This window comes from Myotis nattereri (assembly GCF_964212035.1).
Source record: "Myotis nattereri genome assembly, chromosome: 8".
Taxonomy (NCBI): Eukaryota; Metazoa; Chordata; class Mammalia; order Chiroptera; family Vespertilionidae; genus Myotis; species Myotis nattereri.
The window spans coordinates 69,403,726-69,431,345 of record NC_138083.1 but is presented as its reverse complement, the minus strand read 5'-3'; the positions used below and the strand labels follow the sequence as shown (position 1 = coordinate 69,431,345).

At 48.7% G+C, this 27,620-nt stretch overlaps 2 protein-coding genes across 2 annotated transcripts; both read left to right on the top strand.

The window, feature by feature from the left end:
• Positions 1-316: 316 nt before the first annotated feature.
• Positions 317-21,876, top strand: DNTTIP1 (deoxynucleotidyltransferase terminal interacting protein 1). The gene is made up of 13 exons (XM_081097143.1): positions 317-468; positions 1,038-1,108; positions 2,246-2,342; positions 6,683-6,781; positions 10,233-10,301; positions 10,536-10,592; positions 10,841-10,899; positions 12,020-12,065; positions 14,363-14,421; positions 14,510-14,570; positions 19,547-19,618; positions 21,357-21,412; positions 21,519-21,876. The coding sequence occupies exons 1-13, from the start codon at positions 364-366 to the stop codon at positions 21,655-21,657; spliced, it is 990 nt and encodes a 329-aa protein (XP_080953269.1). The 5' UTR covers positions 317-363; the 3' UTR covers positions 21,658-21,876.
• An 837-nt stretch (positions 21,877-22,713) lies between these two features.
• UBE2C (ubiquitin conjugating enzyme E2 C) lies at positions 22,714-26,194 on the top strand. Its single transcript, XM_081098006.1, has 6 exons — positions 22,714-22,858; positions 23,276-23,303; positions 24,019-24,105; positions 24,708-24,912; positions 25,243-25,302; positions 25,941-26,194. Exons 1-6 carry the CDS (start codon positions 22,758-22,760, stop codon positions 25,997-25,999), a joined length of 540 nt encoding a protein of 179 aa, XP_080954132.1. The 5' UTR covers positions 22,714-22,757; the 3' UTR covers positions 26,000-26,194.
• The last annotated feature ends 1,426 nt before the right edge of the window (positions 26,195-27,620 follow it).

The following is a 27,620-nucleotide window of genomic DNA, read 5'->3' as shown; positions in this document are numbered from 1 at the left end:
AGTTTTCAAAGACTGAACTGCAGACGCTGCTGTATGAAACGCTCCCCTAAATTCCCCAACTTCAACCCCTGGAAACCTGCTCCCCTTTCTCTGCCCCGCACTTCAGACGGAGAACGATTCTTGACTGAACACCCGGAGTCCACACTCGCTAAGCGACCCCTCCCCGGAGCGAGCCCCGCCCACCCACCCACTCAGACAGGTCTCCAGGGTCTCCGGCTGGAAGCGGCAGTTGGTTCCCATGGTAACTCCGCTGTTCGCCGCGTCGCGCTTTCAGGCAGGCGGCCGCGCGTTCCAATGACGTCACGGGGCCACTTTCCGGCCCATTGGCAGAGTCGGGCTGGAGTTGTGAGGACCCGGGGCGCCATGGGGGCCACTGGCGACGCCGAGCAGCCGCGGGGACCCGGCGGGGCAGAGCGGGGCGGCCCGGAGCTGGGAGATGCGGGCGCAGCGGGGCAGCTGGTTCTCACGGTGAGAGTGCCCCGAGGAAGGCCGGGCGGCCTGGGCTCGGGCCGGCAGGGCCTCGGGTTCCCGGGACCCTAGCCCGCGGGCAAAAGAACGCGGAGTCTGGAGCTGCCGATGGGGGGTGCGCGTTTTTCTCATTCCGACGACCAGGATTCAAGTTCTGGTGCCGCCCTCCGCGCCAGGTGACGTGGGGCAGTCGGGTCAAGGCCCCGTTCTTCTATAAAGCGGAGGTGATGAGTGTCTGCCTCCCAAGGTGGTGGGGATGGGTAGAAATGCGGCCAAGCGCCCAGCACACATCACCTGCCACCGGAGTAGGTGCTCGGTACACACTGGTTTCCTGCCTCCAGCCGGTCCTGGAAAGGTGGGGTCGGGGCTTTTGAGGCAGGAATCTCTCCCTGAGTTTCTCTTCCCTGGCAGGGCCTTCCAACCACTGCCCGCCCCGATCAACCGCAAGGGGGGAGAAGTGGTGAAAACACCTGAGAAGCAGGGCTGTCTGGGTTCAACTTCATACTCACCCTCCACCTTCACCCCAGTGTCACGGACTTCGGTGACACCTGCTCCCTTGGTCCCCACAGAATCCTTGGAACATAATGATAAAGCACCGGCAGGTGCAGCGAAGGGGCCGCCGCTCACAGATGACCACCAGGTGAGGCTGGCTCTGGATGGGACTTGCCTCCCAGGCACTGTCCTGGAAGGCAGCTTTGGGGCCCTAATGGAGGGCTGAGAAGAGATCGTCACGCAGTAGAAAGAGCACTGGGCTAGAAAAGAGGAGACTCAGGTTCTGTGGCTCTGTCCGGCCTTGAGCAGGTCACTTCCCCCTCTGAATTCCTCTTCAAAATGAGGGGACCGGAGAGATGAAACAATGCCTAAGCCCAGCTGGGGTGGCTCAGTGGTTGAGCGTCAACCCATGAACCAGGAGATCCCAGTTCAATTCCTGGTCAGGGCACATGCGGGGGTTGCTGGCTCGATCCCCAGTAGGAGGCGTGCTAGAGGCAACCAATCAATGATTCTCTCTCATCATTTATGTTTCTATCCTTCTCTCCCTCTCCCTCTCTCTGAAATCAATAAAAACATATTTTTTAAAAGTGTGGCTAATAGCCCTGACACGTTTGGCTCAGTGGCTAGAGCATCAGCCTATGGACTGAAGAGTCCCAGGTTTGATGCCCGTGAAGGGCATGTACCTTGTTTGTGGGCACATCCCCAGTAGGGGGTGTGCAGGAGGCGGCTGATGGATGTTTCTCTCTCATGGATGTTTCTAACTCTATCCCTCTACCTTCCTCTCTGTAAAAAGTCAATTAAAAAAAAAAAAAAGTAAAACTAAATAATTACTTAAAAAAAATAGTGTGGCTAATAGTATCCATAGGGTACTATTACCCTGTGGTAATAGAGTAATAATTAATAAAAATTGTTATCATTAAATAGATAATAAGAGGGACAGGAGAGAGCACAAGATGAGCCTTTGAAATGCTGATTATATTTTTTGACCTGGATAGTGATTACATGGATGTTCACTAACACTGTTTGTTAATGTGTATAGACTTTTCTATAAGTATTATACAGTATTTCATAACACTTTTACAACAATACTCATTTTATAGAGTTATGAGATGAGATGAAGGCATGCATCTATGTAGTTTACAGAGAACCTGGGCACATAGCTAGTTTTCAGTAAAAACTATCCATTATTGTCATTAAAGGATCCTATGTCAATAACTAGCTGGGCAGACTAAGAAAGGATGTGTTTGGGATATGTCCCCTGACTGTGCCTCCCTCCTGAATGCAGTTTCACAGATCCTGCTATCTCCATGGACCTGCTCCGAGCTGTGCTGCAGCCTAGCATCAACGAGGAGATCCAGACTGTGTTCAACAAGTACATGAAGGTGAGGGGACACAAAAGTAGAACATTAAACGGGAGAAAGACTCATGAGCAGTCTTTTCCTGCTTCACTATCTCCCTGGCTCTCTCTGGTACACACAGATATCTAGAGTTTTCCCATTCTGAACCCCCGAGAACTTTTTTCTCTCTTTAGGGGTAATTTGAGCACCTCTTTGGCCAAGCTATTGTGAGGAGGAAATGACTTAAGTGTAATGTGCTCAGAACTGTGCTTGGAACATAACAGGTTGCTTTTATTATTTGTTTAATAATATCACCATTATTATTATTTAAATTCTTTTTCACCCTAGCCAGTTTGGCTCAGTAGATAGAGCATCAGCCTGCTGACCAGAGAGTCCCAGGTTCAGTTCTGGTCAAGGGCATGTACCTCGGTTGCTGGCTCCTTCCTGGCCCAGACCCTGGTTGGGGCTCGTGCAGGATGTGTTTCTCTCTCATCAGTGTTTCTCTCTGTCTTTCCCTCTCTCTTCTACTCTCCCTAAAAATCAATGGAAAAATATCCTCGGGTGAGGATTAACAACAACAACAACAACAAAATTATTTTCTAGGACCATAAATAAAGTTCTACATGATTCTACCTGAATGCCTCTCAGATGCTTCAAACCCAGCATATTCAGAACAGAACTCTGTTTTTCTTTCTGGACCTCCCCCCGCTTACATTTACTCACTCATTCAAGAAGTATTTACTGAGCGTCTCCCATAATGGCAGACACTATTCTAGGCACTGGGGATGTAGCAGTGAACAATATGGACAATGTCCTTGCCCTCTTTTAGCAAATTTGTACCTTGTTAGGGAATGCCAGAGAGAAGGGGAAGAGAGCGACCAATGGGGAACAGAGGTGCTATTTCGTAGATTGTGACGGGGAAAGTCCTGTGATAAAAGGTCATTTAAGCAGAGATTTGAATAACGTGAGAAAAGAACAAGCCATGCAGAAACGTGGGTGAGAAGCCATCCCAGCCGAGGGAACAGGCCAGAGGCCCTGAGACAGGACTGTGCTTGGCACATTGAAAGCACCCAAGTGGCAAGTGTGACCGGAACAGACTGAGCCAGGGGAGAGTAGTAGGAGAGGTGATCAGAGACATAACAGGGGCCCAGCTCATGCAGAACCTTGAAGCCATTGTAAGGACTTTGTGTTTTATTATGAGTAAAATAAAGCTCTTGGAGAGTTTAGAGCAGAGCATGTGATCTGAACATTTTTTTTTAAATATATTTTATTGATTTTTTTTACAGAGAGGAAGGGAGAGGGATAGAGAGTTAGAAACATCGATGAGAGAGAAACATCGATCAGCTGCCTCCTGCACACCCCCTACTGGGGATGTGCCCACAACCAAGGTACATGTCCTTGACCGGAATCGAACCTGGGACCCTTGAGTCCGCAGGCCTGCACTCTATCCACTGAGCCAAACCGGTTAGGGCTGATCTGAACATTTTTTAAAGAGTTGCTCTGACTGTTGTATAGAGAATATACTGCAGGAGGACCAGTTAGGAGACTTGACATGATAGTGGCTTAAGTGTTAGCTGTGCAAATGTTGGGAAAGAGTCCAATTCTTTATGTATTTTAAAAGTAGTGCCCGGCTGGTGTGGCTCTCTTGTTGAACATCCCCCTATGAACCAGGAGGTCTCAGTTCGATTCCCAGTCAGGGCACATCCCAGGTTGTGAGCTCAGTCCCCAGCAGGAGGCAGCCGATAGATGATTCTCTCTCATCACTGATGTTTCATCTCTCTCTCTCCCTCTCCCTTCCTCTCTGAAATCATTACAAATAATAAATAAATACATACATGCATGCATGCATCTATATGTATAAAAAGCCAGTGACCAGAACGACCGGTCGCTATGATGCCCACTGCAGCCAGCCAACTGGCCCAATTCGGGGCAGGGCCCCCTTGGCCAACCTCCCACAGCCCCTCCCCCCAGCTGGCCCCATCCCCCATTGGCCCACCCCACCCCAATTGGGGGTGGGGCTGGCTGGCACACTACCCGCGGCCCTTTCCCCAAGCCAGCCCCATCCCCAATCGCCCCACCCTCACCCCAGCCAGGCCAGCCCCCATGGGGCCCTGATTGGGGATAGGGCCAGCAGCCAACCTCCTGCGGCCCCTCCCCCTGCCCGGCCTGCCCCCGATGGCCCCGATTGGGGGGTAGGCGGGCCTGCCAGCCAACTTCCCATGGTCCCTCCCCCCAGCCGGCCAGCTCCCCCCCCCCCCCCAATAGGCCTCGATCTCCGGGCAGGCCAAGGGACCCCCCCCCCACCTGGGCACGAATTTGTGCACTGGGCCTCTAGTACATAAATAAAATCCCTCAGTGACTTTCCACTGTCTCTGGGTAAAATTCAAATTCCTTATGGCATATATGGCCCAAAGTGATCAGACCCCTGCCACACACTCCTTATTCCCTGTCATTACTATCACTACTTTTTGTATGTCCCAGAATGCACCATGTATTCTCATACCTCCACACTTTTACACATGCAGAAATAATGAAGCCAGTAAGGGAAGGCTAGGCCAGGATTTAATCTGTGATTGCCTGCCTCCAAAGCCCTTTTCTTGTTGCTTATTTGAATAATGGATACCATGATTCAGGAAACTTCTCCCCTAGACAAATGCTGGATAAATACAATTTGTGGCACTAGGCTTCCCTCTTTATAGTCAGTAAAGATACCTCTTATCACACTTGTGTTCGGGCAAAGTACAAATAAATTGATTACATCACAGCTTTGATTTGACTTGACTTCATCTGATCACTTTGTTTGACAGTGTTCAGAAAAGATCCAGACTAGAAGGTCCTGGTTGAATCTGACTTTGTCCAATCTCAAAGGTACATCTGTAGGATGGGAGGAGTGGGGCCTGGCCAGGGTCTCAGGATACCAGCAGCTCCAACTGGGGGAAGGGAAAGCAGAAGGTTCCACCCCAGGTAAGAGGGAGAGCTTGAGCCTGAAAACTAGGTGATGTGAGGCCCCGAACAAGGCCTGAGAACACGTTCACAACGAGAGCCCAAGTCATGTCTCTAGGGCAAAGTATTACTTAGATCCCTCAAGTAGTCACCTTTCATGTCAAAAATATATTTTGCTATATGTCCTTACTGTGATTTGTTTTTCTTACTGTGATTTTTAATATTTGCATATTTATGGTATGGGCTGTGCCATAATTTATTTAAGTTATACCTGGACATTTAAGTTATTCTTTGATTTTGCACTATTTACACATTAATGCTGTAATGACCATCCTTTGGGTCCCTCTATGATTATGCTCCTCCTTAAATGAAGATAGAGTGGGGAAATGAACCTGGAATATGAGTCTAAATCTGTCTGATCTCAAAGCCATACTCAGAATCACTTTTCCCTTCTGTATGAGATATGGTAAAAGCTTCTCTTCTATTTATTTCTTTGTGTTTAACCCATTTAACAAAAGTACAAGAGAACAAATTCACTTTTTTTAAAAAAAAATACATTTTATTGATTTTTTACAGAGAGGAAGGGAGAGGGATAGAGAATCAGAAACATCGATGAGAGAGAATCATCAATCAGCTGCCTCCTGCACACCCCCCACTGGGGATATGCCCGCAGCCAAGGTACATGTCCTTGACCGGAATTGAACCCGCGACCCTTGAGTCCACAGGCCGACGCTCTATCCACTGAGCCAAACCAGCCAGGGCACAAATTCACTTTTATTTACTTTTCAATAAGTTTAAATCCTAGAGCATTACACGGATTCTGTGTCCCAACAGTCTTAGCAGAAAGGTTGCTTCAGAATTGGGCAGGAGCCACGCCACTGTTTCCATGAGCAGAGTTCCTTTCCACAGATGACCCTGGCTTGCTTTGGTTTGCCACCAGGAGTCACTGTTCTTAGCTGTACACATAAGCACATCTCTTGCCTAGATAGTATTCTTGAGCATAAACACCTACAGTTTTAGGAAGAGCTGTGTGTGCCGCCTGGTTCCAGAAACCCTGCTCGTAGCCAGCAAAAGTGGCCTTGGACCATAGCCTTCCAGACATATTTGTCATTTTAGAAGTCCTGTTCCCAGCAGACTTCCTCAGGCTCCAAGATGGTGGAGATAGATAAAAGCTTCTCTTTTTATATATTTTTATTTTTGAGAGAGAGAGAAAGAGAGAAGGAGAGGGAGGGAGACACATCAATGTGAAAGTGAAACATTGGTCGGCTGCCTCCTGCATTGCCCCCAACCTGGGATCTATCCTGCAGTCCAAGCAGGTGCTCTGACTGGGAGTCGAACAGCACCTTTTGGTGCACAGGATGACACCCAACCAGTTGAGCCACACCAGCCAGGGCTAAAAGCTTTTCTTTTATCTTCAGTTTGCTCTTTATACTTCTCCCTAGTTCTTCCAGAAGGCAGCACTGAATGTGCGAGACAACGTTGGGGAAGAAGTGGATGCAGAGCAGCTGATCCAGGAGGCCTGTCGCAGCTGCCTGGAGCAGGTGAGACCAAATAGGACCAGAGATGTAGGCACAGGGCTTAGCCCTGGGATTGCCACTAAGAAGTGTGATCCCATCATCAGTGGGGGATGCTGGAGAAGCCACTTACTTCCAGGTAGGGCTTGGCGGTGTTGCTGACAGACGGGGAGGAAAATCGTTACTATATGCCAGGTATTATGATAAATGTTTTCATATCATTTGTTCATTTACATCTCAGAAGAAACTCTTTATGGAAGACATATTTTAATCCCTAATTTACAGATGAAGAAATTGTGGCTTAGAACAAGCAAGAGTTAGAATAGCTGAGGCCCATCTCACCTCTGCAAGTACTTGGGACTTGATCCTTGAAGTTGTCACAGCCCCTGGGGACTATCACCCTTTCTGCCTCCCTGCCTCTCAGGGTGTGGCCAGGAGGCATGACATCAGGTTTATAAATGGCTGTGTTCCCAAGATAGTAGTGAACCTGTTTGCATGTGTCAGCTGCTGTTATTAATAGAAATTGTCAGCTTCACCCAGACTCTGCTTGACTGAAACCATTACCTGTCAGAGATGGAAATTTCTTCATAATCAAAGCCACAAAGGCTGGTTTAAGTTCATGTCTATAAGGGTAATTATCATAAGAAGAGTGGCTGGCAAAAAAAAAAGAAGAAGAAGAAGAAGAAGAGGATTGGCTGGCTAGCTGCTCAGGCACAGCCTCGGAAAAAGCCAGATCGGGGCCTGGGCCTCAGCTCTGAAAGGGCAGAAGAACGCCGTGCTGTCAGTGAGAGCTTACTCGCTTCTTGGTGGCATTTGTCACAGTGAATCATGTCATGTTTCTTAGAATGCTCCTCTCTTGGCTCCAGCCTCATTGACCATACTCCCTCAGCTTCCTGGGCCAGCTCCTCTTCTCTACCTGACCTCTGGCTATTGGTGCACTCCTGAGTTCAGTCCTCAGACCCCTTCTCTTCTGTGGCCCATTCTCATTCTGGGCTTTGAAGCCTAAAAATTTAACTGCTGATGATTCCCAAATGTATGTCTCAGCCCTGAGCTACTTCCTCCATTCTATTCTCACAGCATCCAGATCCATCCTTTTAAAGATGAATCAAATTGTCTCACTCTGCTCTTTTTTTAAAAAAATATATTTTATTGATTTTTTTACAGAGAGGAAGAAAGAGGTATAGAGAGTTAGAAACATCGATGAGAGAGAAACATCGATCAGCTGCCTCCTGCACACTCCAAACTGGGGATGTGCCTGCAACCAAGGTACATGCCCTTGACCAGAATCGAACCTGGGACCTTTCAGTCCGCAGGCCGACGCTCTATCCACTGAGCCAAACCGGTTAGGGCTCACTCTGCTCTTTAAAACATGTTAATGACTTCACTTTGCAGGCAAAATAAAACCCTCATGCCTTGCCGTGACCCACAGAGCCCTATGTGGACTGGCTCCTGCCTCTTGGACGTCACCTCCTCCCACCTGCCCTATTGACTGTATTCTAGCCATACTGAACTCCTGCTTCTCCAGCACACCAACACGGGGCCTTTGCACTTGCTGCCCTCACTGCCTCACGTGCTCTTCCCTTAACTCTACATAGCTGGCTCCATCTAAAGTAGCCCCTTCTCACTTCCTTCCCCACCTCCAGTTACTCTCTATCACTTCATGTGTTTATTTCCGCTCTTTATTTCAACTTGAAATTATTTTTTTTTTAATATATTTTATTGATTTTTTACAGAGAGGAAGGGAGAGAGATAGAGAGTTAGAAACATCGATGAGAGAGAAACATCGATCAGCTGCCTCCCGCACATCTCCCACTGGGGATGTGCCCGCAACCCAGGTACATGCCCTTGACCGGAACCGAACCCAGGACCCCTCAGTCCGCAGGCCGACGCTCTATCCACTGAGCCAAACCGGTTTCGGCTCAACTTGAAATTATTAATAGTTCGTTTGTTTATTTTCTGCCTCCCTTCCCCCCAACTCTGCTAAAATCTTGAGTTTTATAAAATTGAGGCCTGATCTTGTTCACTGCTGTATTCCTAGCCCTAGAATATGATTCTTAATATTAGTACATTAAGTATTTGTAGAATGATTGAGAGAGTAAGTGAATGAATGAATGAACAAACAAATGAGAACAAATGGCAAACAAGCAGCGTTCCTGCTCTCATAGTTAAGTGGACAGGTATGAAATGTCACGTGTGCGTGGAGACTTGTGCACTCTTCACTTCTGGAGGAGAAAATCACGGGGTTAATTTCAGACCTAGCGCATTGGGTCATCCAGGCGTAGACTCGGGCAGGCTGATATATAAGTCCAGAGCACGAAGGGGAGGCGACAGCTGAAGATAAAAAAATTGTAGTCATCAGTTTATAGATGTTAATTGAAGCTATGAGCATAGACGAAAGCAGACAGAATACCTAATGAAAGAGGACAGAGTGAAAAGAACCAGATCTAGGAGGACGAGCCAGCAAAGAAGGCTAAGAGAGAGCGGCTAGAGAAATAGAAAAACCAGGGAAGTGTGGCCGCAGGAGCCAGTAGAAAAGTGTTTCCGGAAGGAGGCAGTGCTCAGGGTTCTCAAGTGCTCCTCCTCATCCACACGTCAGCCCAGGCTGCCTTCTCAACAAGGCCTTCCCTGATCACCTGCTTCACGGAGCCCTCCCTTCTGGCGATTCTCTTGTCACATCTGTCTGTAGGGTTTTTTCTTGAGAGCATTTATCATGATCTGAGTCAGCTTGTTTATATGTTTATTTATTGGCTTATTATTCCCATCACCCACAGAATATAAGCTGCACAAAAGTAAGGACCTTACTGTGCTATTTCCTGCTGCTTCCTCAGCCAGTTACCTCCTAGGCCCCTAATATTATTAAATGAAAACGGCAGCTTCCTGAGGAGTATATAGTATATCAATGCATTTAGTTAAAAAACACACATAGTATATATTTACATCGAAAAAAGTGAGGAAGAGCCCTAACCAGTTTGGCTCAGTGGATAGAGCGTCGGCCTGCGGACTGAGGGGCCCCAGGTTTGATTCCGGTCAAGGGCATGTACCTTGGTTGTGGGCACATCCCCAGTAGGGAGTGTGCAGGAGGCAGCTGATCGATGTTTCTCTCTCATTGATGTTTCTAACTATCTCTCTCCCTTCCTCTCTGTAAAAAAAAAATCAATAAAATATAAAAAGAAAAAGAAAAAAGTGAGGAAGAATTTACATTCTAATGTTAACAGTATTCTGTGGTTACTGAGATGTCAGGTTTGTTTTTTTGTTTTTTGTGGGGTTTTTTTACATTTTCTAGTTTTTCAACAATGATCATTAATACTGAAGTGGGGGGGGGGCGTGGTTAATGAATATGTGCTTATGTGCATATCCTGGAGTGCCTTTGTACTGACCATGAAACAGCTGTCACCCAGTTTGGAGTATGTCTCTAAAAATGAAGGCAGAGAGGCTTCCCACCAAAACAGTGACTGTTAACACAATCTTTTCCTTTCAGGCAAAACTACTGTTCTCAGATGGAGAAAAAGTTATACCCAGATTGACCCATGAGCTTCCAGGGATAAAGGTCAGAGTCACTGTCCTGGGGCTTAAAAGGGGACAATGACCAGGAGGCAGGGACATTCCATGTGCCACCCATTTGTAGGACCAGGTCCAAATAGCATCCTGCTGGGAGGGTTTCTGAGGCCTGGCTCAGGGAGAGGGTGGAGGGGTGGTCCAGGGGCCCTGTCTTCTGCAATCCCAAGGAACCTGCAGCCCCCAGATACTGGCCTTCCACTGGTTCCCTTTCCTTTTTCTGCAGCGTGGTCGGCAGGCAGAAGAGGAAGGTGCCCATCGAGGAAGTCCCATTCCCAAAAAGGTAAACCATCCCGTTTTCTGGCTGGGCAAGGCCTCAGCCCCAGGGAGGGTGGCTGGCTTCCTCAGTGCAGCCTGGGGCCTTTCTAGCATGAGAGGCAGGAACCCTGGAAACACTCGCTCTTCCTGTTCACTCTCAAGCACCATTTCGTCTCTTTGGAAAAACCATCTCCACCAGTGACCCTGGACCTGCCAATAGGGTGGGGTGGGGCTTCCACAGGGTCAGGCTCTGACAGTTGTTCTTTGTGGCAGAGGAAGGGACGGCCTCCTGGACACATCCAGTCAAATGACCGGGCAGCCCCTGGCATGGTGTGAGTAGGGACCAATAGAGCTGAAGGGAGGAACGGGAGGGAGTGGGCCTGGAGGAAAAGCGGCCAGCGTTCTGTCCCTGTAGAAGTGAGATCTGTTTAAGTCACCGTGGAGGAGGGTCACCCGGGTTTGGGGGGCAGGAAAAGAAAGCAGCAAGGAGGAGGGTGTTTTATCCTGCTTTTGCCCCAGAACAGTTCAGCCAGCTTCGTTAAACACCAGACTTTCTTTGTTGGTGGTGTATATTGAATGTTTATAATGTGCCGTAACTGGTCTAAACTCCTTACATATGTACTTTTTAATCCTTACATCCACCCTCTAATGAAGGTATAATTAATTTTGCAGATAAGGAAATAGACTCAATTATTTGCCCAACATCATATAGCTTCTAAGGGGAAAAACTACTCCATTCCCTCTAGGATGGCATTTTCAAAGATTTTTAAAGCAACAGAATCATATATATTCCCCCCACCCCCACCCCTACCCCCACCCCCAGAGAGAAAGGGAGAGGGAGAGAGAGAAACATCAATGATGAGAAAGAATCATTGATGGTTTGCCTCCTGCATGCCCCCTGGTGGGGATTGAGCCCGAAACTCGGGCATGTGCCCTTGACCGGAATCGAACCCAGGACCCTTCTGTCCACAGGCTGATGCTCTATCCACTGAGCCAAACCAGCTGGGGCCAGAATCTTTTTTCAAACAAAACTTTACATGGAAGCCCAATATTTAAAGCAGATAAAGCCTTATTGGTCTGGTTAAAAGCGATGGGGATAGCTGGTGCCCTGGCTTAGGAGATGGAGCAGTAGTAATCATCAGACCTAGATTTGTGTCCCACCTGAGCGAGTTCCTTCCTCACTAACACAACAGCGTTGCTGTTGGAATCTCCTTTTGACAGATGAGAACTGCAATTCAAAGAGGTTCTTGGACTTGATATCAGATTTAGTCCTAGGATGGCTTCTAGTCCAGTGCTTTTCTCCCCTTGTGCCTCCTCTAATGGGTTACCTGGAAGAAGTACACTCAGGGCTAAAGTGAGAGTGTAGGGGCAACTCCCGCCACCAGCATCAGGCTTTCTGCCAATCCTGGACCTGAACTTAGAGAAGTCACCTTTCTTCTGTCCCCCAATCAGGTGGAAACCAAAATCCTGTGAACCAATTCGCCGAGAAGGCCCCAAGGTATGACTGTGTGAGCATGGCAGCGACCTCCATCCTAGGGGGAGACTCAGTCAAGGCTCTGGGCCCAGCAGGAGGGAAAGAGGCTGGGGTGGTGAAGGGTGTGTGCATGCCATTCCAGAGCCATCTTACCCCTTCCCCTACCCGTAATGCTGGCCTCCCAGAAGGAGCCCAAGCAGGGTTGGAGTTAGAGGTAAACGAAGGGAAGGCTGAGTCTGCTGAAGCCTTCTCCTTGTCAAAGCTCGTGATGTTTCCAGTACTTAGTATGTGACAGGCACAGCCCTCAATCTTCACATGGCTTCTCTCATTTAATCTTTATAACAACCTCATGCAATAAATTCTGTTACCCTTCTATAGTTGAGGAGCTTCCTTTCCTGCCAACTCCCTGTGGGCAGAAATTATATTTTATTTAGTTATCTTGTGTGCTTAATACACTTGAGTGTATACTAAGGCTCCGGGACTTGCTCACAGTCACATACTAGTAAGTGGTAGGGCCAAGTCTCAAACATAAGATCCGTCGACACCAGAGTTTGTGTTGTTAACCATTAGCCTCTGTTGCCTTCGGAACATTGTTTACAAGCCCTTTTAGCAGTAGAATCCTCTCTTTAAGTAAAATCACACGTGGAAGCCAGGAAGGTAGGTGCAAGCTCCACTGTCCTGCTTGAGGCTGCCAGTATGAATGGCCGCCTCTTGTCGTGCTGGCCCTGTGCCTTCACACAGCGACCACACCTTCTTCTAAAACTCTGCTCCCTTAAAGCAGGTGGTCCTGCGTTCTCCTGGGCCTTTCCGGTCTTTCTGTTCCTCCCAAACATCTTTCTGTCTTTTGGGAGTTCTTGCTCAGCAATGACCCGTACAAAGGGCATTTCCCAAAGTTCCCTCCTTGGCCCACTTCTCCATCTAGTTCCTCTCTGGATCTCAATAATTCACTCCTGTGGTTTCAAGGGCCAGCGTACTAAACCTGCCATACTTCTTGGTTTGTCCCACACTCCCTTTCTAGTTTAAAACTTGTATATCCCACTACCTACTAGATCTCCCTGCCTGGAATTTCCGTGGCATTTCAAACTCAGATATCCAAAATGGATATCAGAGTCTTTCCTCAGCTGTCTTTTATGGTCTCTATTTTTTTTTTTTTTTTAATACCGGTTTGGTGGTGATGAACTCCTTTAGCTTTTTTCTTTTTTTTTCTTTCTTTCTTTTTTAATATATTTTATTGATTTTTTACAGAGAGGAAGGGAGAGAGATAGAGAGTTAGAAACATCGATGAGAGAGAAACATCGATCAGCTGCCTCCTGCACATCTCCTACTGGGGATGTGCCCACAACCCAGGTACATGCCCTTGACCGGAATCGAACCTGGGACCTTTCAGTCCGCAAGCTGACGCTCTATCCACTGAGCCAAACCGGTTTCGGCCGATGGTCTCTACTTTAGTCATCTTTGCCTCTTCCTCTCCTTCCACCCTGGGTGCTTCCACCTCCTAAATATATCACAGTTGCTGTTCCCTCCTCTTCATCCTTACTGCTGTCCTGGCTCAGGCCCTCATCTTCCTTCAAAACTGAGCTGTCCCCCTGCCTGCAGTCTGCCACTTCACACCCAGAAGCCGCACTGCAGAAGAGTGAGCTATCTTTAAAGCAGATCTGCTCCTCCGTGCAGAGGCCCTCAGTGACTCCCCATAGCCTCCAGAATGAGCAAATGTACTAGGGCCTTCAGCCCTCTCTGCTTCTCTCTCCAGCCTCATTAATTGCCACGCCCTAATTTGTGCTCTCTCTCTTAGCAACACAGAATGATTTATAGTCTCTCCAGGTTCCCACACCAGCTCTCACCTGCCTTTCTTCCTCCCAGCTACCCTGTATAACTTGTGCTCATCCTTCTAGAATCAACTTGCCAATTACCTCTTTAAGGAAGCCTTCTTGTTTTCCTTCTCTTTGGCACCCCTCCCACCTACACTCGCCTGTATATCATTGCCCATCTCATGATGGTATAATTATCTATACCAAGCATGTCAAACTCACGGCCCGCGGGCCACATGCCTCGTTTATTTGGCCTGTGTTAGCCTTTGAGTTTGACATGCTTGATCTATACACATAAGTCTGCAGACCCTGAAAAACAGAAACTATCTTACTTATCTCTTTATCCCCAGTATCTAGCACAGGGCCTAGCATAGTGTAAATATTCAGTTTCTTGAATCAACTCTTTTGCATAATGGAATAAGGGTGGTGTTGGTAGACGGGAGGGAGAGGAATGTTTCTTTCCTGCCCATCAGATAAACCTCACCTTCACCAGCCTGTCTATTTTTTGCGTAGTGGGACCCAGCTCGGCTGAATGAATCTACCACCTTTGTGTTAGGATCTCGAGCCAACAAGTAAGTCTTAGAGCTTTGGCACTGAGGAAGGAGTCCACCCCTAGGACTACAACTGCTGGAATCCTTACATTTGTCTGTTATATTTCAGAGCCCTGGGGATGGGGGGCACCAGAGGGAGAATCTACATCAAGCACCCACACCTCTTTAAGGTAGGTGAGAGCTGGGGGTCAGGCAGGCCATTGCAGGGGAATATGTGACATTGGGAACTGTACACAGCACAGAGAAGTTTGGGGCAAATACCGATCTGGGAGTCAAGGTATCTGGGTTCTAGTTGCCCTCGACCTTACCTTTTATAATTTATATAACAACTCTGTGCCTCAATAATAGCTTCTTGTCTTGTGTGTTTATTGTGTACCAAACCTGGTTTTATAGGTGCCACACTTACATTATGGAACTTCCTTTAAGATGGAATGGCTGAGAAAGGCTAAGTGACTTGCTCAGAATCACTCAGTAGTAACTAGTGAGTCAGGTCTGTCCTCAGCAAAACCTGAGCTCTTGTGCATGTTATTAAACTAGGTCTCCCTCATTTTTCTTTTTTTTTATTTATCGTTAAACCTCATCTGAGGATATTTTACCATTGATTTTTTTTTTTCTTTTAAGAAAGTGGAAGGGAGGGCAGGAGCGGGGGAGAGAGAAACATTGATGTGAAAGAGAGACATCGATTAGTTGCCTCCGAACGAGCCCTGACCAGGGCAGAGATCGAACCTGCTACCCTTGACTGGGAATCAAACCCATGACCCTTAGGTGCACAAGCCAGAGCTGCTTCATTTCATCATAATGGCTGTATAGAATTCATAGAATAAATATTCCATCATTTATTTCACTACTCCCCTGTTGTTAGATATTTAAGTTTTTTCCAACAGTTGCTATCATAAACAATGCTGCACAAAACAAACTTGTGTACATGTATGGGTGATTCTGAAGGGTAAATCCCTGGAAATGGGATTTTTCTGGGTCAGAAAATGCACACTTTTAAGTTTTTGACTAATGTTTATATTACACTAGAGGCCCGGTGCACAACATTTGTGCACTGGAGGGGTGGGGGTCCCTCAGCCTGGTCTGCACCCTCTCACAGTCCGGGACTCCTCGGGTGATGTCCCCTCAGGGAGCGGGCCTAAGCCAGCAGTTGGACATCCCCTGTGGGGGTCCTTAGTGCTGCTGCAGAGGCGAGAGAAGCTCCCACTACTGCACTCATCAGCCATGAGCCTGGCTTCTGGCTGAGTGACCACCAGGGGGCAGCTCCTGCATTGAGCATCTGCCCTCTAGTGGTCAGTGCACGTCATAGTGACCAGTCTTCTACTGTTTGGTTGATTTGCATATTAGCCTTTTATTATATAGGATGGGAGGTGAAATAATTATTCAAACTCAAAGTTAGTAACCATACAGATTTCCCAGTTGGTCTCTATTTCAGATGTTCTGCCTGTTTTATAAAACCTATCTATATTGAGCACTTATTATGTGTCAGATACTAACTATGTTTAGCACTTTTTATGCACCACTTTATTCTTTTTTTTTTTTTTTAAGAGAACGTTTATTAAAGCTGGGGCCAGTGAAACAAGAAAGGGCTGGGGAAGTGATCCTAGGATGGGCTTCTTTGGCTCAGTAAGAAGTCAGAGAAAAGGGGGCTTTGGGGACAGGTTTAGGGGGTTTGCCCAGGATAAATTGCCACTGACCATTGTTGCCCTAATTGCAAGCCTCTTGGGGTCCCTTAAAGTTTAGGAGATGAATCCCTGTGGGGAAAGAAAGGGGGAAGGCTTGTGCATGCAAGCAAGCCCATTTTACTTATTCTTAACAACTGCTGGGGTCCAACCCCAGCAGGTCCAGGGGTCCCCAAAGGTGTGGACGGAGTCGGCGAAGAAGGAATGACACAGAGACAGCGTTCAGTTGATCAGCAGCCTAGCCAGGATCTCTAGCCAAGTTCTGGTCAGGATCTCCAGCGAAGTTCTGGTTAGGATCTGCAGCCAAGTTCTGTGTCCATGTTCTCTTGCTAGGTTCTCCAGCCAGGTTCTGTCCAGGTTCTCCAGCCAGGTTCAGTCACCAGGTTCTAGTCAGGTTCTCTTGCCATGTTCTATCCAGGTTCTGTAGCCAGGTTCTCTTGCCAGGTTCTGTGACCAAGTTCGGTCTCTAGGTTCTTCAGCCAGGTTTTCTCGCTAGGTTCTGTCTCTAGGTTCTGTGTCCAGTTTCTGTCCAGGATCTTTTGCCATGTTCTCTCCAGCGAAGTTCTTCTGTCTCTAGGTTCTGTGTAGGTTCTGTGTCTAGGTTCTGTGTGTATTCTGTCGTCTTGTTACATCTGTATTTATACCAGTTGATTCCAATCCTATCAATCTCTATTCCAAAGGTTAGGGCATTTCTTTTTTTTTTTTTTTTTTGCATATTTATTTTTTTTTATTTAAATCTTTATTGTTCAGATTATTACATTTGTTCCTCTTTTCCCCCCCCCCCCCATAACTCCCCTCCTCCCAGTTCCCGCCCCACCCTCCGCCCTCACTCCCCACCCACTGTCCTCATCCATAGGTGCACGATTTTTGTCCAGTCTCTTCCCGCATCTCCCACACCCCTTTCCCGCCCAAGAATAGTCAGTCCATTCCCTTTCTATGTCCCTGATTCTATTATAATCAACAGTTCATTCTGTTCATCAGATTATTTATTCACTTGATTCTTAGATTCACTTGTTGATAGATGCATATTTGTTGTTCATAATTTGTATCTTTACCTTTTTCTTCCTCTTCCTCTTCTTAAAGGATACCTTTCAGCATTTCATATAATCCTGGTTTGGTGGTGATGAACTCCTTTAGCTTTTTCTTATCTGTGCAGCTCTTTATCTGACCTTCAATTCTGAATGATAGCTTTGCTGGATAAAGTAATCTTGGTTGTAGGTTCTTGGTATTCATCACTTTGAATATTTCTTGCCACTCCCTTCTGGCCTGCAAAGTTTCTGTTGAGAAATCAGCTGACAGTCGTATGGGTATTCCCTTGTAGGTAACTGAGTTTCTTTCTCTTGCTGTTTTTAAGATTCTCTCTTTATCTTTTGCTCTTGGCATTTTAATTATGATGTGTCTTGGTGTGGTCCTCTTTGGATTCCTTTTGTTTGGGGTTCTCTGCGCTTCTTGGACCTGTAAGTCCATTTCTTTCACCAGGTCGGGGAAGTTTTCTGTCATTATTTCTTCAAATAGGTTTTCAATATCTTGCTCTCTCTCATCTTCTGGCACCCCTATAATTCTGATGTTGGTACACTTGAAGCTGTCCCAGAGGCTCCTTACACTATCCTCGCATTTTTGGATTCTTTTTTCATTTTGCTTTTCCGGTTGGGTGTTTTTTGCTTCCTCGCATTTCAAATCATTGACTTGATTCTTGCGCTCCTCTGGTCTGCTGTCGGGAGTCTGTATATTATCCTTTATTTCAGTCAGTGTATGCTTAATTTCTAGTTGGTTCCCCAATATAAGATCGAGGGTCTCATTAGTTTTCTTGTAGATCTCATTAAGTTTATCGGCGGCTTCTAAACAGTTCTTGAGAGACCTTAAAAGTGTGGTTCTGAACTCTATATCTTCCATTGACAATTTTGTCCTGTTTCTTTGTCTCCGCATTTTGTTATGCTTCCTTGGTGCACCCCCTAGTGGTCTTTGTTCGAAGTCTTATAGTTAAATCTTGATTGTTGTAGCTAATTCCAGGGAGGGTTTGACCTCCAGGCCAAGTGGCTATGAGAATCAGCTGTGTCTGCAGTGAGAGAACTTCTGTCCTCTAGGGAGGTGCTAATCTAGCCTTTGCCTGAGGCTATCCGGCAAATGCCTCTGTGCAGGGCTTGGGCGGGGCAGGTCGCACAGGATTAACAGGGTGGGCCGGAGAGAGCAGTTATGGCCGCTCTCAGTCCTGTCCCCAGGGGCTCTGCCTCTCTGAGTCCCAGCAACGGCTGCAAACCTCGGAGAAAAAGCTGCACTCGCTCTGACCGAAGCCAGACAGTCCTGCTTCTCCCGTTTGAGTCTGGGTCCCTAAAGACTCGCCTGTATCTGGAGCTCAGAGTCTGCGACTCCCTCCCGATTGAAAAACGCCAACCGCACCCTCCGCCGTCAGCCCGCTCCGCGCACTCCGCACCTCAGAATTTGACTTCAGCACTGCGCCTCCTCTGAGTGTCCGTATGCGTTTCTCTTTCCTCCTAGTTGTAGGACTTCCACTCAGCCAGCGTTCCTGTGGTTCTGGGTGATGTCCCTTCCGTTTTTTGGTTTCACTTTTGAAGTAGTTGTTCAAAGCAGCAAACTCCGGCATTAACCTATGCCGCCATCTTGGTTCTCGAGAGCAGGGCATTTCTTATCTCCATTCCAGGGAGTAAAGATTATGTAGCTTAAGCATGATTGTTTGTAGTTAAAGTGATTAATTACCCGTCTGGCACTTAGTTAAGGGGTTTTATTCCCTCCCTAACTTCAGGGGAAAATCCCTACCTGGAGAAACAACTTTTCTCAGAGAGGTGACCTTGGTTAAAACACATAGTGCTAAGAAGGTGAGCAAACATATTAAGAACAGTATGCCATATATGCCAGGTCCCTTGAAACAGCAAGGATGGACCGGCTCCCGACAAACAACAACCCTATAAGTATTAATACTGTCTTTTTCACAGATGAAGAAACTGAGTCTCAAGGAAATTACTGCCCAGGTTTATACTGTCTAATAAGTGGCAGAAACCAGACTTTAAACCTTTTTTGTCTAATTCCAAAACCAGGTTCTTAAATGTGATGCTATCCTTCCTTCCCCTGAGCATGAAGTGTCCTAGTTTTTGTTTTAGGAAATATGGTCACCGTAATAGTCATATGTTATAAGCTTCCTCAAATCATTATTTCAGAGAGGAGTAGAGCTCTATTATAAGAGTCAGACCCGTTGCCTGAGATGCTGTGTATTGAGAAACAAAGGGGTTGGGGAATTAGATGGTAACTAAATCTCTGGAAATTGGGTCCCGCTCCTGGTTTCCTGGGCTCAACTGCACTTTTTCTGAAGAGGTTGGTGAGCCCTCTGCATCCACCCAGCTAGGACAAGGTCTTGTTCATAAGAACTGCTCAAGGGCCTGGAATATGATCTGGGAGCAAATAAGGAAAGCCCCTCACACCAGGCTAATGTCTCCTGTGACTTCATCCCTCAGTACGCAGCTGATCCCCAGGACAAGCACTGGCTGGCCGAGCAACATCACATGCGGGCAACAGGAGGGAAGATGGTGAGCACTGTTCCCTCGTACCACTGCCAAAGACCCACACAGCCCAGGGTTCTGGCTATTGGTGGCAGCTTACCTCCAAATCTGAGAGAGTCTCAAAGCCTGATGAGTGTAGAAAGGCAGGCATGTAAGGGCACAGAGGGCCTGGTCCTTCATGCTGAACAGCAGGCTGGAATCCCTGGATTTCCTTTGCTGTCCCTAGGTCTCCCACACAGCACCCCCTCAGCCCCTCCTCACCTCATTCCTCATTCACAGCTTTTATTAGCTAAGGAGAAGAATGGCAGGTACAAGACACACTACTACTTCTCCCTTGTGCCTGTTGACTGATTTCACTCATCAATCACAACATTCTGCACCTGGCACCATTAAAGAATCTTTTCTCAACACAGTGCTTAGTCCCTCTGCGGGGATTGCTCCTATTAGAATCTAATGGCCTTGCAAACCAGTGTGCCATCTCCTTTCTGGAAAGCTGTCTTTTATTTTACTGCTATATTTAGACCTACACCCTGTCTCAAAAAATAGGTGAGGGGGAGACAGGATCTAAAATTAGGCCATGAGCAAGAATAGTTTTTTGTTTTGTTTTGTTTTTATTGCTGACTTGGGAGGCCAGTGCACTTCTGGATTTCCAGCTCTAGGCCTCTCTCAAGAACACCTGGTCTGTTACAAAGTTTGCAGTGCCCTTAAGGTGACAGTCAAATGGCCCAAGGGACACACAAGTAATTATTCCTGACCCTAAGACTAGAAGACATGTCTCCCACAGAAGACTTTTTTATGTGATGAGCAACATCCTCTGTATGGGAAGCTCACAAGAGGGCTCTCGCCCACTGCAGCCCATGGCGTTGTGCCAGCAGCTTTACAGGCCCCAAGGCAACACAGCCCAGTTACTGGACAGTTTTCCCTTCTGCCACCAAGTTCAAAACCAAGTAATCTTGGTTCCCAGAGTTAATATAGCTTCCTCCAGTTTCCTTTTTGCCGGTATATTTCACTAGCTCTCTTGCCATTTTGTTATTAAGTACCTTGGGATCCTTTTTTATTTTATTTTTTAATATATTTTTACTTATTTCAGAGAGGGAGAGAGAGAGAGATAGAAATATCAATGATGAGCCCTAGCTGGTTTGGCTCAGTGGATAGAGCATTGGCCTGTGGGCTAAAAGGTCTCAGGTTCAATTCCGGTCAAGGGCATATGCCTAGGTTTCGGGCTTGATCCCCAGTGGGGGGCGTGCAGAAGGCAGCCGATCGATGAGTCTCTGTCATCATTGATGTTTCTCTCTCTCTCCCTCTCCCTTCTTCTCTGAAGTCAATAAAAATATGTTTTAAAAAAAGGAAAAAAACATCGATGATGAGAGAGAATCATTGATTGGCTGCCTCCTGCATACCCCCTATTGGGGATGGAACCCACAACTGAGCATGTGCCCTGACTGGGAATCGAACCATGACCTTATGGTTCATAGGTCCACCCTCAACCACTGAGCCACACCCAGCCAGGATCAGGGTCCTTTTATAAAACAGGAGAAAGTTATAGTCACCAGTCTCCACTCCCCAACCCACAGTTCCTATTTGAGTGAAAGATTGCCTCAAGGAACTGTTCCCCAGACAGTCCCTGTTTACGCTCCCCTACTAAGTTATAACTATGCCCCCCTCCCTTACAGCCCTTACAGTAAGCAAATGTTTAATAACGTGTGGTTGAGTTACACAGAAATGAATCAAAGATGACGATCACTTTCCTTTGCTCCTGGTCCAGGCCTACCTCCTCATTGAAGAGGACATCCGGGACCTCGCTGCCAGCGATGATTACAGGTAAATCCAGATCTGTCCCCTACTCTCTCCCCTGCCTTACAGTACCCCCAGGATGAGCTGGGGCCTACATCCTGTCTTCAACTTTTTTCCTCAATGTCTTTGTCAGAGGATGCCTGGACCTGAAGTTAGAGGAGCTGAAATCCTTTGTCCTACCCTCCTGGATCGTTGAGAAGATGCGAAAGTACATGGAGACTCAACGGACAGAGAATGAGCATCGTGCAGTTGAAGCACCTGCACAGACCTGAAGCCAGGTGGCCTGGCCACACTAGGCAGCCTTCCTCCTGACCCTCTTTCCCTGTGGCCGAGGCCACCACTGAGACTGCTCCCAGATGGATGATAAGCGGCATTAAGCTGTGCCTCACAGGGGTGATTCACTACAGGGCATCCCCAGACTGGCATGTACTTCTTCTATATTTGTAAAGTCATTAGGATAAGAAGCAATTAAACAGTTTGTAATAAACACAGATGATGAGCCTGCTGTGTGTTCTGCCTTGCGGGGGCTGACAAAACATCAAGGACTCTAGAAGTGGGTAGCAGAAAGGGCCAGGTACCCTCTCCCACCCCAGGTTAGACCCAGGAAGGTCCTGCTGCCCTTCTGCTTCATGAGATGACCCCGGGAATACCTTGCACACCTCCCTGTCCCTGTTTCTTATTTCTTCACCCAACTAAGGCATGGAAGTAGCAGAACAGAAGGGGTGGCACCATGGTGGGTTCATGACAGACCAGAAGAAAATGCAGAGTGGCTTTCATTACCCCCATTTTATAGGTTAAAGCACTAAATTATGTAGAAAGGCAGCATATGAACCTGTTTTCTAATAGGGAGTCCACTGCTAGATTGCCATCGGCCTCAAGTTGTTCCCCTCGCCATGGGCCCAGGACATAATGGGAGAGAGGCAGGGGTTCCGGGTTCCAGGAAGGGTACCAGGCAAGATTAGAGGCCCTCTCCCCGGTAGGGCTCAGGGCTGGGAGTGCTGGGAGTTGTGGCCCATAACCCTGCGATTGACCTAAAGGGGCACGTCCCACGTGGACTTTTTCTTAGCCCTTTAATGGTCGCCGTTTTCCAAAAGCCACCAATCCACTGCAGACTTGCTTTAATGGCAGCCTCTCCAGCCAATCGCCTGTCGGAATCAGGATTCCCGCGGCTCGGGAGTGGTGCGCTGGGGGGTGAGTCTAGCAGTTTCACCCTGACGGCCCTCGGAGCACCCCATTGGCTGGATCAAACCCAAGCGAGTCTCTGATTGGCCAGCGCTGCCGGAGCGTTCAATTCAAATGCGGGCGGGTGGGCCCGCAGCCCTGCAGTTACTGTCGAGTCCTCCGAGTTCGCGTCGCCGCCAGCGCTGCCCGGATGGCCTCCCAAAACCGCGACCCAGCCGCCGCCAGCGTCGCCGCAGCTCGTAAAGGAGCCGAGCCCAGCGGGGGCGCCGCCCGGGGCCCGGTGGGCAAGAGGTGAGTGGTGCGGCGGGGAGGCCCGGCCTGGCACGCCCGGGCCGGTGGGCCCAGAGCGCAGGCTTCCGGGACCCGGTCGCCCCGGAACGACTGAGATATGGGAAGTTGGGGGGCACTCTAGGAGCTCGGGCCGCCCCTAGAGACCCCCCAAAGGAAGGTGGGAATTTCGAGGTCTGGGCACGGGAGGGACGCCGGAGGAGCAGTGGGGGCTCCGAGCACTAGAACAGCGCCGGAGGAGCCGGAGAGCGGGGCTCGCCAGGCCTCCCGTGGGAGTGGGGGTGGGGGGTGCCCCGAGCGGAGTCTCGCCTCAGCGAGGGGATCCTGGCAGCTCCTCCGGAGAGATGGCGGGGAGGGGATGGACCCGCTGAGCCCTGGCCCATCCGGACTCCCCGGTGACTCCAGACGCTCTGTCCGCAGGTTACAGCAGGAGCTGATGACCCTCATGGTGAGTGGCCGCCCGCCCGGATGCCCAGCCAGTTGGTCCGCCTGCCACTTCGCACTCCTCCCTCCGTGGCCTCCCTCCCCACCCCACGCTCTTTGCTAGACACGGAGTGAAGGGGTAAAACAATGAGTACAGTCTGCTTCCTTCTGGGAACTAGCGCATATACCTCCCCGACACCTTTTTCCCAGCAGTCCCCACTCCTAACCCCCTCTCCCCGCAATGAAATTGTCTCTAAAATCGGTTCCCTGAAGCCCGAGGAGGCCTCGCCCTATTTCCCTGCCCTCAGCTTTAAGCCCGCCCAGCTCTCCGCCCTCCTCAGTGTGTCCACCCGCCCTTCCTGGAGATGCTTCCATCCCAGGTGTCCTTTCTCCACATCGACCCTGCATATTCCACTCAAATCCTTGTATGTCTAGCTCCCTAGTCCAGCAGGCTTTGCACAGGTAGAACTGGCACTCAGTCCCCCGGTGAATGGAATTCCCAGCAACCAACAAGGCTGGGTGCAGGGAGCCTTCTGCGCCCCTGCAAAACCCCTCCCTCCCGCTGTAACCCCCACACTCCTCCCCAGGGGGCATGCTCAGCCCCCAGGAGCCTAAGCTCTTGCTCAGGAAAGCCTGTCACTTTGGTCTGAAGGCCTTATTTTGGATCAGAATGTGATGGGGTTAAGGGGTTTGCCCAGTGTGCCAGAAGTGTTATCCTGAGAGCTCTGTTTCCTCCCCAGACGTCTGGCGACAAAGGGATTTCTGCCTTCCCTGAATCAGACAATCTCTTCAAATGGGTGGGGACCATCCATGGAGCAGCTGGCACAGTGAGTGTGGGGTTGGGTAGGGGAGTGTGATGCTAGGTCTGGGGAGAGGTGGGAGGTGAAATCATGCGCCATATCTGCTTCCAGCCATTAGGCCTGCGGGGCTCGCCCCTGTGCTCTGAGCCTTCGGTCCTGGTCCCCCCTTCTGTACAGCAAGAAGGTGGCTTTAAAGTAAGGTTGTCCATCTTAGATTCTCAGGGGCCCAGACAGCAAGGAAAAGAATGGAGGACAAGTGAGGACTTTGGCCAATGAGAGGGCACAAGTCTCATGACAGCAGCTTCCCGTTGCTGTTTATCTGGTTTAAGAGAAGTCAGGACTTCAAATCTGCCCCAAATCTCCCAATTTTTACATGTTAGCAACTAATATTCTAATTGGACTAAAAATCAAGCTGTGGTAACCCACAGGGCACCAATTTACAACCCTTGGACCAAAGGATCCCTGATGTCCCCACCAGATGAGAGAAATTACCAGAACCAGCATAGGAGTTTGTCTTCTGTCAAGTCCTAGAAAAGCTAAAAGGTCCTAGCAAGGTCTTTATGTGGGGCTTGGGCTGGAATATGAGGTTCAGGGTGGCAGCTTACTCCCGCCTCTTTCTCCAATGCCAGGTATATGAAGACTTGAGGTATAAACTCTCCCTAGAGTTCCCCAGTGGTTACCCGTACAATGCGCCCACGGTGAAATTCCTCACGCCCTGCTACCACCCCAACGTAGACACCCAGGGTAACATCTGCCTGGACATCCTAAAGGACAAGTGGTCTGCCCTGTATGACGTCAGGACCATCCTGCTCTCCATCCAGAGCCTGCTAGGAGGTGACTACTTTTTTTTTTTTTAATATATTTTATTGATTTTTTTACAGAGAGGAAGGGAGAGGGATAGAGAGTTAGAAACATCCATCAGCGGCCTCCTGCACACCCCCTACTAGGGATGTGCCCGCAACAAAGGTACATGCCCTTGACCGGAATCGAACCTGGGATTCTTCAGTCCACAGGCCGACACTCTAGCCACTGAGCCAAACTGGTCAGGGCTAGGAGGTGACTTCTAAGATTAGCCCTCCTCCCCCTGCAACCGGGGAACCTGTCAGGACTCCCCCAGGCAGCCTCGTCTACACCCTTGACCAATCTTGTTCTCTTCACCCACAGAACCCAACATCGACAGCCCGTTGAACACACATGCTGCAGAGCTCTGGAAAAACCCCACAGGTGGGTCCTTCCTCTGCCACTGGGTGACCCCTCCCCAACCTTGAAAGTCTCCCTCAAACAAAAAGGATCTCGGTGACTTGGGAAGCCATTCCTACCTCTGCCTTGGTGTTTCTGCTTTGCCTGCTTGATATAAAATCAGAAAATTGATGTGGGTTGAGGGACTTTAAAAAAAAATTTTAATACTCACCTAAGGATTTTTTTTTTCATTGATTTTTCAGAGAGAGCAGAAATTGGGATGGGGCGGGGGGACAGGGAGACAGAAAAACATCAATGTGAGAGACACATAGATGGGTTGCCTCCTGACGGGCTGGGTATCAAGCCTGCAGTCCAGGTACCTGCCTTTGACTGGGAATCTGAGACCCTTTGGTGCACAGGCCAACGCTCTAACCACTGAGACCCTGGCCAGGGCAGGTTGAGGGGCCTTATAAATAGAAGGCAAAGCTTTGTGCAAATGACTTGATCACTTAAGGCCCCCTAGTCCCCTCCCCAGTGTCACAGGAAGCAGAGTCCATCCAGGAGATCTGACTGGGTGGGCAACAGAGGGAGAATCTGTTCTGGGAACTCCCCAAATTCCACCCCCTTTGCATCCCTGCTGCCCTTCCCCCCATCACTCACCAAGATCTGCCTGTTCTCTTCAGCCTTCAAGAAGTACCTACAGGAAAACTACGCAAAGCAGGTCTCCAGCCAAGAGCCCTGACCTGGGCTGTCCAGCCTGTCTCCTTGTGTTGTCTTTTTACTTTTTCCTTGGATGGTCTGTCCTTGCCTTGATTTCTGTTTAGGACTCTATCTTTAGCTGTGGTGTCATATTTGTTTTGTGTCTGTTTTTTTAAATTAAGTCTCTGGTTGAGCCCCTGTGATGAATATATTAAATAAATACATTTTGAATTTTGGGAGTGCTTTCTCTTTTTTTACAAGTTTCTGCCTTGTAATTACCCTAGAGTGGGGGCAGAGTCAGGCTCCTAGGATCTGGGCTCATGGCCCTGCTCCCTCTCCAGGGAGAAGCGTTTGTCCTTCAGGATGTCCAGGCTGTAGGGCCAAGCAGTGGAGTGACTAGGATTTGTTCCTTTGTGACCTGAGTTTATGTCTCTACATATATTTCCTTGTCTATAAAATGGGTGTCACAAAATGCCTATTTCTTTGGAGTTGTGACATGCACTAGGAATGTTAGTGACTATTGGGGCTGCCCTAGATGTGTTGCAGATGAGGCTGAACCAGTCTGGGGATGGGGTGCAGAGGACCAGCCACCTACCTTATGACAGTAGATGCTCTGACCCTGAAAAAGAAGGCTCAAGTCACCCCACAGCAAGCCCAGGATCTGGAGAGGCAGCCACAGAAAGCCCCTTCCCTGTCAGACACTCAAGACAGCTCCTGACTCACAGATGGCCCCCATGCTCCAAGGGGGCTCATTCCCTCCAGCTCCTCTATCCAGTGGCCCAGCCCCTCAGGCCATCCTTCCACTGGCCTATGGACCCCTGGCCAGCTAGGACCCAGCAAAGGGAAGGAGGAGCTGAGGTGATGGATATGGCCCAGATCCTGCAAGAAGATCAAGAGGACAGAGCATCCGGTGTGCTCCAACATGGCCCAGGTCTCGGCCTCACCCAAACAGGTGAGCTCTGCCTGCAGCTGCCTGTGCAGGCCTGGGGCCTGGGGGGGGAGGACAACAGGGAGGCCCTTCTGGCAGCACAGTTATCACCTGGAATTTGTTAGAAATGCACATTCTTGGCTCTCACCCACCCCTTTTCTTACTCCTGCTATCCCAGCCTCCTTTCTGCCCTCTAACCCCACCAAGCCACGTGTGAGAGTTGTTGGATCTGGTAGAACTTGGTGTCCTCACTCAGTTTCCTTATCTCTAAAATTGTGCTCCTAGCTCTTTAAAATACATTGTTATTGATTTCAGAGAAGAAGGAAGAGGGGGAAATAGAAACAAATGATGAGAGAGAATCAATTGGCTGCCTCCTGCACGCCCCCCACTGGGGATCGAGCCCACAACCCGGGCATATGCCTTTGACCAAGAATCAACTGGTGACCTCTTGGTTCCTGGGTTCCACTCAACCACCGAGCCACACCTGGCTGGGCCAAAAGCAAATTTTTATTTAGTTGGTCTGGAGTAAGGCTTGAGCTTCTACATTTCTCATCAGTTCCCAAGTGCTGCCATTGCTGTGGTCTAGCTCAGAGTATAGAGCAGTATTCTCCAGGAGTCTTGGCAGCACAGTTATCACCTGGAATTTGTTAGAAATACAAATTCTTGGCCCCAACAATCTCTCCTGGTGATTCTAATGCTCTCCAACTAGCAAATCACTTGGTTAGAGGATGTCTGA